Source organism: Geotrypetes seraphini, chromosome 5, assembly GCF_902459505.1.
Source record: "Geotrypetes seraphini chromosome 5, aGeoSer1.1, whole genome shotgun sequence".
Classification (NCBI taxonomy): domain Eukaryota; kingdom Metazoa; phylum Chordata; class Amphibia; order Gymnophiona; family Dermophiidae; genus Geotrypetes; species Geotrypetes seraphini.
Window position 1 is genome coordinate 42,954,729 of NC_047088.1, and position 14,712 is coordinate 42,969,440.

A 14,712-nucleotide genomic window follows, 5' to 3' on the forward strand; every position below is an offset into this window, starting at 1 on the left:
CTCACAATCTATCTAATATACCTGGACAATGAGGAATCAAGTGACCTGCCCAGGGTCACAAGGAACAGTGTGGGTTTGAGCCCACAACCTTCAGCTAGATGATTCAGAAAATCTTCATGTTTATATAAGTTTACAGGTAAGACCAAGTTACTTTTCTACAGCAGATGTTCTTCATGGACAGAAAACAACCTCCAGTGTCATTGAAAGCACATTTGACTAGAGAAGTAGCCTCCTTTTGGGCAGAATCGAGGGCGATACTCCAGATATGTAGATCTGCGACATAGTCTTGCCTACACACTTTCACTAAATTATATAAGGTGGAGGTGGCAGCACAAGAGAATTCCACTTTTGGATCCTCGGTACTAAAAGAGGGCTTCTCTTACCCACCCAGTAGATAGGAATGTTATGCTGAACCTTAGGGTACTCTGTCCATTCTCGCAAGCATACTACAAAAAGATGTCAATCACAACTTTTGAAACCTCTTCCTTCCCCCTGGAGTTTACTGCCCCTTCAGTTCGTTCCAAAGCATGCAAGAGCTCTAGAGTAAAAAAAAAAAACAGGAAGGGGGGACATGGGGAACTCCCCAAAACCAAGGTTCTGATCTGCTCATATAACTAATCTAATCTAATCCTTAGGTTTGTATACCGCATCATCTCCACGTTCGTAGAGCTCGACGCGGTTTACAGTAGGTGAAATAGGAAGGAACTACAATAGAGGGTTAGAGGTAGAAGTGTGAAGAAAATTTAGAGGACTTGGGATGCCAAGATATAAGAGTTTCCTTGATTCCTAAGATGGAAGGAAACTTACATTTTTTGAGAAAAGCCAGGTTTTCAGATGTTTGCGGAAAACTTGGAGAGAGCTCAAGTTCCGAAGAGGGGAGGTAAGGTTGCTCCAGAGCTCAGTGATTTTGAAGTGGAGGGAGGTCCCTAGCTTTCCTGTGTGGGAAATGCCTTTTAGCGAGGGGAAGGATAGTTTTAATTTGTGGGAGGATCTGGTGGTATTAGGGTTTGAGGAATTCCAAGAAAGAGGGATAAAGGGAGGGAGGATACCATATAGGATTTTGAAAGCTAAACAGGCGCATTTATAGTGGACCCTGGCAATTATTGGAAGCCAGTAGAACTTGGCCAGGAGCGGGGAGACATGGTCAAATTTACTTTTAGCGAAGATGAGCTTGGCCGCGGCATTCTGAATCCGTTGGAGTCTGTGGAGGTTTTTCTTAGTTAGGCTTAAGTAGATAGAGTTGCAATAGTCCAATCTGGAGAGGATGATGGATTGGACAAGGAGGGTAAAATGTTTTTGATGGAAGCAGGATCTAACTTTCCTCAGCATGTGAAGGCTGAAAAAGCATTTTTTTTACCAAGGATTGGAGGTGGTCATTGAAGGACAATGTGAAATCAATGATGATGCCCAAGACCTTGCTCGAGAACTCAAGCTGCAGAGAGGAGCCAGAGGGTAGTGGGATGGAGGTGGGTAGGTGATCTAGTTTTGGACCGAGCCAAAGAAGTCTTGTTTTAGACTCATTCAATTTCATTTGCACAGTGTGGGCCCAGGATTGTAGGTTCATTATACAAGAGGATATGTTCTTAGACAGGTCGGTGAGGTTCGAATCGGTCTCAAGGACGAAGATGTCGTCTGCATAAGTGTAAATTGTTTCAAGGGGGGGATAGGTGGAGGAGTTTTAGGGACGACATATAGATGTTGAAAAGGATAGGGGATATAACATTATAAAAGTCAATAATGAAACTGTAAAATATAAATGAACAAACATTACTATTGAATAGTAAAAAGCATCAAATAAAAGCAACAACTTGAATATTAGTAGAATTTAATTATCTCTTTAGATTCTATTTACAAACTGATTCTGAACCCATAGACCAACTGGCAGAAAAGTCTTAGCTATGCAGAGGACCTTGAAGTGTAAGGCAGAAACAGGGGCATCAGAAATTATTGGATGGGAGAGGGGGAGGGGGGGTTCAGCATACTATTCTTATCTACTGGAAAATATATTATCAAGGTAAGAATCTAATTTCATTTTCCAGTGCAATAAGAATGATATGCTAAACCTTAGGGACATACCTAAGCAGTCCCCGAAGTCCCAGATAGGCGAGATGGGCCTTTTTTTTAGTACCGAGGATCCAAAATGCTGTTTAGTATTAGTGGGGATAAGGAGAAAAGGAGGGAGGAGATGGTGCACATGTATGAAGAGGAAGGGGGAGACATGGAAAAATAGATTGAGAAGGAAGCAGAAAAATGGAAGAAAGTTAAAGGTTAATGGCAAAGACGGATGTAGGGCAGAAAGTGAAGGAGAGAAAATCAGCAAATGGATAAGGTGGTCTTGGAAACAGAGTTAAGAGCACAGACAAAAGGAAGTGCAGCCAGAGACTGGGAAAAGATTAAAAAATAAAATCACCAGGCAACAAATATGATTTTATTTTCAATTCAGTGATTGAAATATGTTAGCTTTGAAAATTTACATCTGCTGTCTATATTTTGCACTGTTCTGGAAGAAATTAATTTGTTTCTATCCCTCTGGTGTTGTACTGCATGCACTAGATGTGGTGTATTTAGATTTAAGCAAAGCCTTTAACAGTGTTCCACACAGACCTCTAATAAATAAACTGTGTGCCCTTAGGATGGGCCCCAAAATGACAGACTGAGTTAGGAACTGGTTGAGTGGAAAATGACAAAGAGTAGTGGTCAATGGAGATTGCTCTGAGGAACATGAGAACGTAAGTAAGAGCCATACTTGTGTCAAACCAAGTACTAGTGACCTGGATTGGCCACTGTGAGAACCGGCTACTGGGCTTGATGGACCATTGGTCTGACCCAGTAAGGCTATCCTTATGTTTTTATCTAACCCAGAATCCTGCCACTTAGCCTGTGTTTTAGATTTCTGCCCCTTATGTGATTGAGTTTGACACCCCTGAACTAAGACTCAACAATGGAGGCTGGTTTGTTTACCTCAATCAAAAAATGTGTTCTGCTATCCCTGCTATACATTATAAGGTTTTAGTTTTAACACCAGATCTTTTCTTCAGAAACAGCGGTGGTCTCAAAAGCTCAAGCATCATGGCATCTTTATTTTGCAGGTGACGGGTCTAACCAAAGATTAACAACTTAAGATGAATCTAGTCAGCCGTGGTCCTCAGTACAATTCTATGTATAAATTGTTAAGAAGCCGATTTAAAATTTTAAAAAAAGCCATGCAAATGCAATATCACACATCTTATGCAAAAATTAAACCCGGGCTATTTTTGGTTGGTTTTAGTCAAAACTATTTCCTTTTCTAAGTTGCCTGACACGCCTTCTTAGGAATCCTCTCCAATTTGAGTATCTGTACAAACTGTCCTTTTCCTTTGAATGAAAGGAGGGGGAGGAGGGCTCGCTTTAGGATACATATAAAGCCTAGGAGCAACGGTAGAAAGAGAACTGCAGCGTGCGCTCCCTCACCTCAGCCCGTTTATCAAAGGGGCGCTATTGGATCTCTTCAGACTTCCGTCGCTCGGCGGCACCGACACAGGGAGCTCCAGGTCTAGCTCCATTTTCTCCTGAGCCATGCTTGGCTTGGATGGGCTATCTTTCCTGGCCGCTCTCACTCTTTCCTCCGCACCATTTCCAATCGGCAGCGAAGAAACGAGAACCTCCTCGCCGCCTCTACTCGCTCATACCGAGGCCGCTTGTTCGCCCTTTCCCCGCGCCCACTTTAGGCCCGAGAACCGAAGTCACTGTAACTTCATGCCGGAGCGCAGTGAGTGGTCGACCCGCCGGCCTCCATAGCCCGCGAGCTGGCAGGTGACAGCTAAGGGGGATCGACCGGAGCCCGTGACGTCCGGTCAGCTCTCCGGCCGCCTTGGCACTAGCTGAATCTGATTCCAAAACAAAAACTAATCTGGCACCTTTTTTTGGTTGAAGAGTGTGGCGCAGCCGCTGGGCATGCGCAGTGCGGCCGCTGCAGGGCGCGAGAGCATCGGCCCGCTCTGAGAAAAAAAAAATTGAAACTGGCCTGTTTTAAAATGAGCACTCCAGAACAAGTGCTATTAATGGTTGAAAACATTTTAATTTGAGAGAGAGAGAGGAGAAGATTAACTGAAACATCATGCACTTGCTTCAGTTTTAAGATTCATAGGTCTCAGTGATCTCCAATTAGACACGAAAATTGGAGAAGAGGGGAACTATAGTTAAAGATCAGCAAAATGTCCAATATTTATTTTGGTATTTATTGTAATTTAATATTTTGGTAATAGCGGAGACTGTCATTTTTTTTCACTTCGGTTTACTGACTGTGGAGTACTGTTGGCCAGAGAATTTCATTAGTTATTTGTGGGTTTTCTCTCGGGATATTGAACGCGTCGACGTTAATGATAACACAACATTGGGGATGGAACCTGATATACATAGCTCCAGTACAGTAAATGGAGGAGAAAGAGAATTAGAGAGACACAGCTCCTTTACGCATCTAGTGATAATATTCAGCATAGTTATTCACCTGTAGCAGGTGTTATCCGAGGACAGCAAGCAGAATTCTCACAAGAGCCTGACAGTCAAAAAGTGTACTCTCACTTTAAGCCTTTTGAAGACAGCCTGTACAGTACACTCACCCGTGCTGTCCGGCCCAATGTCAGCTCATGGGACCATCGGTTCAGTAATAAAGCTAAGAAGCCAACTAGGAGAGGTGGGAGGATTGTGAGAATGCTTGCTATCCTCAAATAATAACTCCTACAGGTAACATAGAAACATGATAACAGATAAAGGCCAAATGAGCCATCCAGTCTGCCTATCCGCAGTAACCATTATTAACTTTATCTGAGAACAAGCAGGCAGCATATTCTCACATGTGGGACTGCCTAACTGTGGGACTCCCTATCAGAGGATCATGCCTCTCAGAAGAGGGTTATTAATAACTATCATAAGCATGGGGAACCAAAAGGGTTAGAGGGAAGTTGGCATCTAAGTAGAGATTAAATTTTGTAGAACTGATTGGCTGAACAGACTCTCCAGCAATAGTGGGGATGTGAATGATTTGAGGACCAGGTTGCTGCTTTACAGATGTCTTCGATGGGAATGGAACATTGATGAGCTATTAAACTTGCCATTGCTTGAACTTTATGTGCAGTGACATGTCCTTCAAGCATCAGACCAGCCCGAGCCTAGCAGAAGGAGATACAGTCTGCCAGCCATGTAGAGATGGTTCTCTTTGACAGGAGATCCAATTCTATTAGGATCAAATGACAGGAACAGCTGAATAGAAGCTCCATGTGGCTGGTCCAATCTAAGTAATAAGAGTATGTTTTCAGTCCAATGTGTGAAGTGCAGCTTCACCAGGGTGAGATTGTAATCTTGGAAAGGAGACAGGAAGAACTATAGACTGGTTGAGATGAAATTCCAAGACTACTTTTGGGAGGATTTTTCTTTCCTAATCCATAGTAGTTCAGTCATGGAGGCGTTCATGTGAAGTTTGTTTGAGGTTATCCGATGTTTAATTTTGGAAAAGCAGTTGTGCAGGGTTATGGTCTGGGTGTCACGATTTGCTCCTAGTGGTAGGTATAGTTGAATGTCGTTAGCGAAGGTGTGGATTTTGTTTTGGTATTTTGGGGCTATGTCAAGTACTGGTTTGATGTAGAGATTGAAAAGAAGAGGGGATAATAGGGCCTCCTGTGGTACTCCATATTTGATTTGTTTCAGGTTGGATAGATTAGTGCCAAGTAGTACTCTTTGGGATCTTTGGCTCAGAAAGGATTGGAACTAGTGTAGTACTGTATCACGGATACCAATTTCTGCAAGGCGGGCAAAGGAGGATAAAGTGATCAATGGTATCAAAAGCTGTACTCAGGTCAAGCAAAACAAGTAGGATGTCATTTCCCTATCCAGCAGTTGCCAGCAGTCGTCTATGATGTCGAGTAAGACAGTTTCAGTGCTATGGTGTTTTCTGAAGCTTGACTGGAATGTGGAAAGGACCTCCTGTTTGTCAATAAATGTTTGTAGCTGGGTTAGTGCTACCTTTTCCAGTATTTTAGATATGTAGGGCAGGTTGGAGACAGGCCTGAAGTCGGATGGTGTGTTTAGATTGATCGGCCTTATTATTGCTGATTTCCAACTTTCAGGCACTTGTCTTGTTTGTAGCGAGGTGTTGATGAATGGAAGGATAGAGTTTATAAAGGAGTCTTTGACTGACATTAGGAGATGCGATAGGCAAGGGTCTGAGGGCTGGATTGTGTCTGCGTTTCTGCTAAGTTATTCGTGGGAGATGGTATCAAAGCTGGTTAGGGTTTCTGTTATTGCTGGTGGTGTTTTGGTAAGGAAGGGTTTGATGTAAGATTGTGGAGTGTGTTGGGTGGCGAAGTCGAGGTTGGAGAGTATTTTTTCGATTTTTGTCTGCAAAGAAGGGACAGAGTGTCTCACTTTCCAGGTTGATTTTTAGGAGTTGATCGTTTCCTTGGGATGAGGTGAAAAATATCTTTGTCAGTGTAAATATGTTTCTTGATCTGTTTGGAGACTTTAGTAGTTGCTAGGAGTAGTAAATCTGTTTCACTTAAAGTAACTGCAGCTTCACATGCAGCTAGTCATCTAGGGCAGCATTAAGACATATATAAATTAAGCACATGATCTGGGTATGCAAATGGCAGAAGAAATTTTATGTTGGCAAATGCAAAGTGATGCACATTGGTAAGATTAATCCAAATCACAGTTACCAGATGCTAGAGTCCACCTTAGGGAACAGCATCCAAGAAAAAGATGTAGATGTCATTGTAAACAATATGCTATGTTTTGGAGGTGGCCAAAAAAGCAAACAGAATAATACGATGGGATACTGAAAAGTTCTTAGCCCAACCAAAAAGAGAATGATATGGAGCCATAAAACTTACAAGTTATTCCACATATTCACCCCTAAGTTCAATATACTTGGTACATCATGTCTGAAGTTTCTGTAAACTTTCCAAAAAATACTCTGATGACTGGTCACTGAAATACTGTTTCATTGTTGCAGTCATCTCCAAATCACTTGATAGTGGATACCCTTAAATGGTGATGGAACCAATGAGGGAAAAAGCGATACTGGATCTGGTGCTCACAAATGGGGAACGTGTCTCTAATGTCCAAACTGATGCCCACCTGTATGGTAGTGATCATCAAATGGTTTGGTTTGATATAACAACTAAAGTGGAGAGTGGACACAAAACTACAAAGTCCTGGATTTCAAACGTGTGAACTTCAGTAAAATAGAGGAGCTAATTAGATGGGAGGATATAAGGGAAGTGAAAAAACAGTGGTGTAAGCTGAAAGGAGCAGTAAAAATGGCTACTGACCTTTATGTGAGGAAAATAAATAAAACCAAAAGACAAAGAAAACTGAAATAGTTCTCTCACGTGATGCTATGAGCTAGTGAGGACATATTTCTGACCTGCTCTGGGGCTCAGACCATCATTGTGACATATCCAACCGTTTCTACACAATGGATTGCTTAAAAAGCAACCTAAAAAGTTGTAGAAGGTTGGATGGACAAATATCTGAAGAGAGTAGAAGATATGGCTGCAAAGAGCTCCAGAAAGAATCGAGAGTGAACTTGGGTGGGCGAGGACAAAATGTCAGGCATTATGCCTAGCGTGGTGTCTCAGTTTACAGAAGCCGCATTACTGGAGTTAAAAGCAGTAATAATGCAAGCTGTGAGCCTGGGTATCGACCAATTTTTCACCCAAATACAACATAAGAAGCAGTTGTTGACTGATACAGCAGCACATACAACGAAACTGCAACAATCAGCGGTAGTGGAAGAGGAACACTAAACAGTGACGGATGAAATACAATTGCTTAAAAGCCTTATAGGTCTCAAAGAGAAAACCTAAGATTTATAGGCCTGCTAGAATCAGTATCAGAGGCGTGGCTTGTCCCTGAATTGGAAAGGTAGTTTGCGGAGGAATTTCCAGTGCAGAGTCTGCCTGACCCCATGCATGTGGACCGTGCACATCAAAGAGGCCCGAAGACAGGCAGAGAACAGAGACTGCAGGTGGTTATTGTTAAGATGCACAGCTATCGGCACAAAATGGAAATCCTGCACCAGTACAGGACTAATAGGGAAACACTTACATATGAAGGGACACAGATTAAAATAATACTCTGCAGTGTTGCTTGAACATAGACAACCATTCTATTTGTTATGCGCGAAGCTGATGGAAAAGAAAATGTGTTTTATGCTTATATATATCCCACACTGTTGAAAGTTCACAGTAATGGCTAATGGAAAAGTTTTGATACAGCCTCAGTGACAGAAAAATATATCAACAGCTCAGCTTTGCAAGTGATGGATGCCTGAGGAGCATGTGGGACAGTAATGTTGGTAAAATAAGAGAATGTAGAAACTGGTTTTGAAGTAGAATATAATTTGGCTGGCACACTGTTATAATTCTCTTTGTGTTACGTGGCCAACAGTGATGGTAAGGCCCTGAAGCATGTTATTTCTTTATTCAATTTTCTATACCGTTCTCCCAAGAGAGCTCAGAACAGTTTACATGAATTTATTCAGGTACTCGAGCATTTTTCCCTGTCTGTCCTGCTGGGCTCACAATCTAATGTATAGAACATGATTGGCAGCTCCAATTCTCGATTCTGGAGAAGCAGACCTGTGAGGATTTGAAGAGGAATGGGGGGGATCAAGGGTCTAGGGGACATTGTGTTTCAATGTATGATAAATACTTTTGTCGTTCTGCATCAACTTAAGAGATTTAGTAAGTGTGGTTAAATACAAGGAAAGCTGGTCAATACATGTGTTGAGAAATATGCAGTGGGGAAACTATGATGTAGAAACCACCACTTTCATCTTATCTAAACACACTGCTGCATGGGGAGCAAGACCATTAGAATAGTCTCTTGAAACATGTCTGGTATAACCTCACCGATAAAATGAGCAAAAATACTTTCTCAATTAAAACATTACTGCACTGATATGGCAAGAAATAAAAATTAATGGACAAGGAGCTTGCCAACTTACAGTGTGACTGGGTAGGCAATATGTACCATATATCCTCTTTAAAAAAATGAGTGTGAGAAGCCCTATTAATAAGGAAATGTCTTCTCTGTACAGTAGAAGTTATAGCTAAAGATGTTAAGGGGAAAAATATCTATTGGTACAAGTATCTTTAAGGGAAGTAATACGTATTTCGCTTGCTGATAGTGTATGCTCCAAATTAATTTGACCATAGATTCTTTCAGACACTAGTGAGTCTAGGTACTCAGGCGCCAGAAGCTCCTGTGCTTTTGGTGGGTGATTTAAATTAAGCTTGTTACAGGTTTCTGGGTCTCATTGCATCTTGTCAGGTAGAAACTGACATTTTGGCCATCATACTGTGGCTTTCTTCGGGGTATGCTGCGAGGTCTGCACTTTGTTTTTATAAATAGTGGGTCCATTGACCTGATTGAGAATAGGGCTGTCCATTGGTCACAAATTTGAATTTTGGTGGGAAAATCAGTTGGTCTATTCCTTTTTTATTTAAACCAAGTCCTTCTGCCGGGACTGGGAAAGGGAGACAAACAAAACACATCCCAATGAATACCATATCTATGCCAAGCCCTGGGATTGGTGGATCCTTGGTGCCTCATGCACCTGGCGAAAAGAGACTACACGCACCAACCTAGAGACCACAATAATTTTTCTAGAATAGTCTATATATTAATATCACAGTTGCTCTGGTGGAGGGGCGGAAATAGGCTCATTACAAGTTTTGGATCACTGCTGGATATATAGCTGAGTCACTCAGTAGCCACTAATCGTTTGTGGCGGTTCCCAGTTTGTTTGCAAGATGATCAACACTTCATAAAATACTTACAGAATAAATGAGAGGAATATTCCAAGTTAAATGCACTACCTCTCCAATTTTAAAAATCTACCACTTTCCTTTGACTCTGCCATTTTTTTTCCTTCCTGCTGCTGGTGAGACAGGATCCCCTCTGGCGTGGGAGAGCACTCCGCCCCTCACCGACAATACAGCCACTGAGCCAGTTGGAAGGCTCAGCAGGAAACCTCTCCAATTTTAAAAATATTCTACTTTCTTTTGGCTCGCCCATTTTTTTCTACCCGCTACTGGTGCAACTGAGGATCCCCTTGGGCGTGGGAGAGCAGTCTACCCCTCACCGACAAGGGAGAGAACTCCGCCATTCTATTCCTCTACATCACAACAATCTCCAAGGAAAAAAAAAAAAAAAAAGCTACTCTCCAACTCCCAGAAAATCTCCTACAACCACACTACCACATACTCCTACCCCCTTCTCTCACAATGAAAACTATAACACAAAAACATACACAAGCTATCAACAGTTCCCCAATACCAACTATTTCAAATACTAACAGAATTCACCATCCAGCTAATCAGGGGTGTCGAAGTTGGTCCTCGAGGGCCGCAGTCCAGCAAGATTTCCCCAATGAATATGCATGAGATCTATGTGCATGCACTGCTTTCAATGCATATTCATTGGGGAAATTCTGAAAACCCAACTGGATTGCGGCCCTCGAGGACCGACTTCGACACCTGTGAGCTAGATGAATCACAGGGGACAGAAACATAAACTACCAGACCTGCATTCACCACCTCTTCACATCAACAGAGGGTAGAAGATCAACAAACCCCTACAAGACCAAAACACACCTTCACCAAAGATCACTCACCTACCCAAAAACAACTTATAGTGCTCAAACAGATTATACCACACTAACATGTGCCTACTTAAACATCAGGGCTATAGGCCCCAAAATAGAACATATAAAAGACTGGATAGAAAATGAAAATCTAGACTGCCTCTTCCTCACAGAAACCTGGCTAACATCAGAATCAGATCCCAGGATAATGGAAATCTGCCCAAAAGGATACAAGATAACAGTGGTCTGCAGAGAAAATAAAAGAGGAGGAGGTATTGCCATCATAGTCAGAAACACCATAGACCTAAATATACTAGACAAAACATCCACCCCATACATGGATCTACTAGCCTGCCAACTCTCAGGTACCGCACTCAAAGGAGCTATAACCTGCATACTCTGCTCCATAACACCAGGGAACTGGAACACAGAAAAACCAAAATTTGAAGACTTTATATACCAAAACTCACTAACAGCAACATACAACTTAATCCTCCATCTCGAAGACCGAACCTCCAGACAAGTAGAAACTTTACTATCATACCTTGAAGCCTTAACATACAAGATCCTAAACCCTCAATCCACACATGAGAAAGGTCACCAACTTGACGTCACAGCTTTCATGTCCCAACAGCCTTTTCAACCAGAGATTCATACCTCAAATGGAAATTGGTACTGCTCCCTCTGGCCAGATTACTACACATACTCCTTTACTATTAATTGGGCCAAAAGCAAACCAAAAACGCAAAGAATAACCTACAACTCACGTAAACACACCGATCCCGCCAAATTCTGGAATAAACAGACGCAATAATCCAAGACTACAACCCCAAGGACTTCATCTCACAATGGTGCAGTCTAAGTACAGCAACCCTAGATAAGCTAGCCCCAAAACAAAAAACAGAATCTGCAGAGGATCAAACAAGTGGTTCGACAATGAACTGCTACTCAAAAGACAACGCAGAACTAGAAAGAAAACGGAGAAAAAGTAATCAAGAGCCCACTAAAACAGCTTGGAGAAAACTAAACCAACAATACAAACAAAAACTGAAAGAAAAAAGAAAGACATACTACTCAAACCAAATAGGAAGAGAATCTCAAGACAAAAAAAACTATTCCAAGTACTAAAAGAACTCACAGACACCAAACCCTATCTGACTAATAACGACACTCCCCCTCCCTCAGCCACCCTTTTAGCGGAATTCTTCAAAAACAAAATCACAACTACCAAGGCTACATTCACTGGAACCCTTACCCACCTAGAAGAGATCTCAATACCCCCCACAGAAAAAGAATCAGTTGCAGCAGACAGAGCCTGGTCCCACTTCTCCACTATACACTGGTCAGACCTAAACAAACTCTACAATAAATACAGCCACGCAGCTTGTGACCTCAACCACTGCCCCCCATACCTGTTAAAAATTGCCAGTACATTATTCTGTGCCCTCCTTTTACAATGGATACAAACCTTGCTCACAGACAGCCTTTTTTCTGCAAGACCTCAGCGAAATCATCATCACTCTGATCATAAAAGACCCCAAAGGAGCAATAGATCAGCCCTCCAACTACAGACCCATAGCCTCAATGCCACTTTACGTCAAGCTAATGGAAGGCCTTGTAGCTAAACTCCTAACCGTATACCTAGAAATCTACAACCTACTCCACCCTACACAGTCTGGTTTCAGAACCAATTACAGCACAGAGACTACTGACAACACCTCAGCACAGGCAAAAAAAATGCTAATTATTCAACTTGATCTAACCGCAGCTTTTGACCTGGTAGACAATGGCATTGTACTTCAAATATTAGACTCAATAGGAATCACAGGCAAGGTACTATCATGGTTTAAAGGATTCCTACAATCCAGAACTTACAGAGTAAAGACAAACAAAGAAAAATCAGAACCACAGTCCAATCCCTGTGGCATACCCCAAGGATCACCTTTATCTCCCACACTCTTCAACCTATACATTGCTTCCCTCGGCACCTGCCTTGACAAACTAGGCCTGACCTCCTACAGCTACGCAGACGACATCACCATTCTCCTTCCTTTTGACCAACTAGCGCCCTCCATGACAGACACACTGCACAGAACACTAGAAACAGTAGCAACATGGATTAAAGAGCACAAGCTGAAACTAAATCCTGACAAAACAAAATTTATCCTCCTCAAAAATAGCAAATCCCCAACCTTAACAAACCTTGTAATAAACTCTATCACATACCCCATTCAACCCACTCTAAAACTTCTGGGAATGCTGATAGACAGAGGCTGTACCAAGCAGCCACAAATCAACAAAACAATACAAAAATCATTCGCAGTCATGAGAAACCTAAGACAAGTTCGAAAATTCTTCGACAGAAAACAATTCCAGCTAGTGGTCCAATTCCTAGTCCTAGGTCTACTAGACCACAGTTCTTCAACCGCCGGTCCGCAGGAAATTTTTGCCGGTCCGCACAGGGCCGGCAAGACTGACTGACTTCAACTTCCTGCCGGTCCGCACAGGGCCGGCAAGATCAACATCCGAAGTCTGCGCTGGGACGGAGAGATCTTGGGGAACCTCCGAGAGTGGCTTTCTCCCCTCTCTGCAGCTCTCCTTTACTTCCCAGCGCAGCGATTCATGAAGGCAGCCTCGGCAACTTCCTCTTTCCTCAGAGGCGGCGCGACCCAACAAAGGACCCGAGGCTGCCTTCGTGAATCGCTGCGCTGGGAAGTAAGAAGAGCTGCTGGGAGGGGAGAAAACCACTATCAGAGTCTGAGAAGCTGCTGGGCAGGGGGGAAAAAAGGGACAGCTGCTACTGGAGAGGGAGAAGGAGAGATGCTTCTGGGAGGGGAGGAGGGAAAGGAATCTGGGAAGCTGCTGGGCAGGGAAAAAAAAAGGGACAGCTGCTACTGGAGAGGGAGAAGGAGAGATGCTTCTGGGAGGGGAGGAGGGAAAGGAATCTAGGAAGCTGCTGGGCAAGGAAAAAAAGGGACAGCTGCTACTGGAGAAGGAGAAGGAGAGATGCTTCTGGGAGGGGAGGAGGGAAAGGAATCTGGGAAGCTGCTGGGCAAGGGAAAAAAAGGGACAGCTGCTACTGCAGAGGGAGAAGGAGAGATGCTTCTGGGAGGGGAGGAGGGAAAGGAATCTGGGAAGCTGCTGGGCAAGGAAAAAAAGGGACAGCTGCTACTGGAGAGGGAGAAGGAGAGATGCTTCTGGGAAGGGAGGAGGGAAAGGGATCTGGGAAGCTGCTGGGCAAGGGAAAAAAAGGGACAGCTGCTACTGCAGAGGGAGAAGGAGAAGGAGAGATGCTTCTGGGAGGGGAGGAGGGAAAGGAATCTGGGAAGCTGCTGGGCAAGGAAAAAAAGGGACAGCTGCTACTGGAGAGGGAGAAGGAGAGATGCTTCTGGGAAGGGAGGAGGGAAGGATCTGGGAAGCTGCTGGGCAAGGGAAAAAAAGGACAGCTGCTACTGCAGAAGGAGAGATGCTTCTGGGAGGGGAGGAGGGAAAGGAATCTTGGAAGCTGCTGGGCAAGGAAAAAAAGGGACAGCTGCTACTGGAGAGGGAGAAGGAGAGATGCTTCTGGGAAGGGAGGAGGGAAAGGGATCTGGGAAGCTGCTGGGCAAGGGAAAAAAAGGAACAGCTGCTACTGCAGAGGGAGAAGGAGAAGGAGAGATGCTTCTGGGAGGGGAGGAGGGAAAGGAATCTGAGTAGCTCCTGAGCAAGGGAAAAAAAGGGACAGCTGCTACTGGAGAGGGAGAAGGAGAGATGCTGCTGGGAGGTGAGGAAGGGAAGAGAGTTACTGCTGGACAGGAGGAGGAGGGAAGGGAGAATGAAAAAAGGAAGGAAACAGCTGGCAGAGAGATTAGAGGAGGGGAAGGGGAGACACAGGCATGAGAAAGTAGAGAGATTGATGATAGGAAGGGGTCAGCAGAAAAATAAGCAGAGAGGGACAACGATGATAGATCTGGTGTAGGAGAGATAAAAATGAGCAGTGAAGCTGGAATGAATCATGTAAAAAGGAGAGAGGGGGCACAAGCTGGATGGAAAGAGGAGAGGGGCATAGAAAGAAGACAGATACCATATGGAAGGGGGAGAGGACAGAC

General features: G+C 43.5%; 1 protein-coding gene across 5 annotated transcripts in view; it reads right to left on the reverse strand.

Moving 5' to 3' along the window:
• Window positions 1–14,712, reverse strand: part of LOC117360431 (protein FAM122A-like) — an 86,238-nt gene that overhangs the window by 69,770 nt on the left and 1,756 nt on the right. The window contains exon 1 of one of the 5 annotated variants that reach the window (XM_033944147.1): window positions 3,451–3,973. The exons of 1 other annotated variant lie outside the window; for it this stretch is intronic. In XM_033944147.1, the coding sequence (XP_033800038.1) occupies window positions 3,451–3,557 (107 nt within the window). In that variant the 5' untranslated portion in view covers window positions 3,558–3,973. Of the gene's footprint in view, window positions 1–3,450; window positions 3,974–14,712 lie in introns of those variants that run through there. 3 more of the 5 variants (XM_033944146.1, XM_033944145.1, XM_033944148.1) reach the window with 3 other exon arrangements.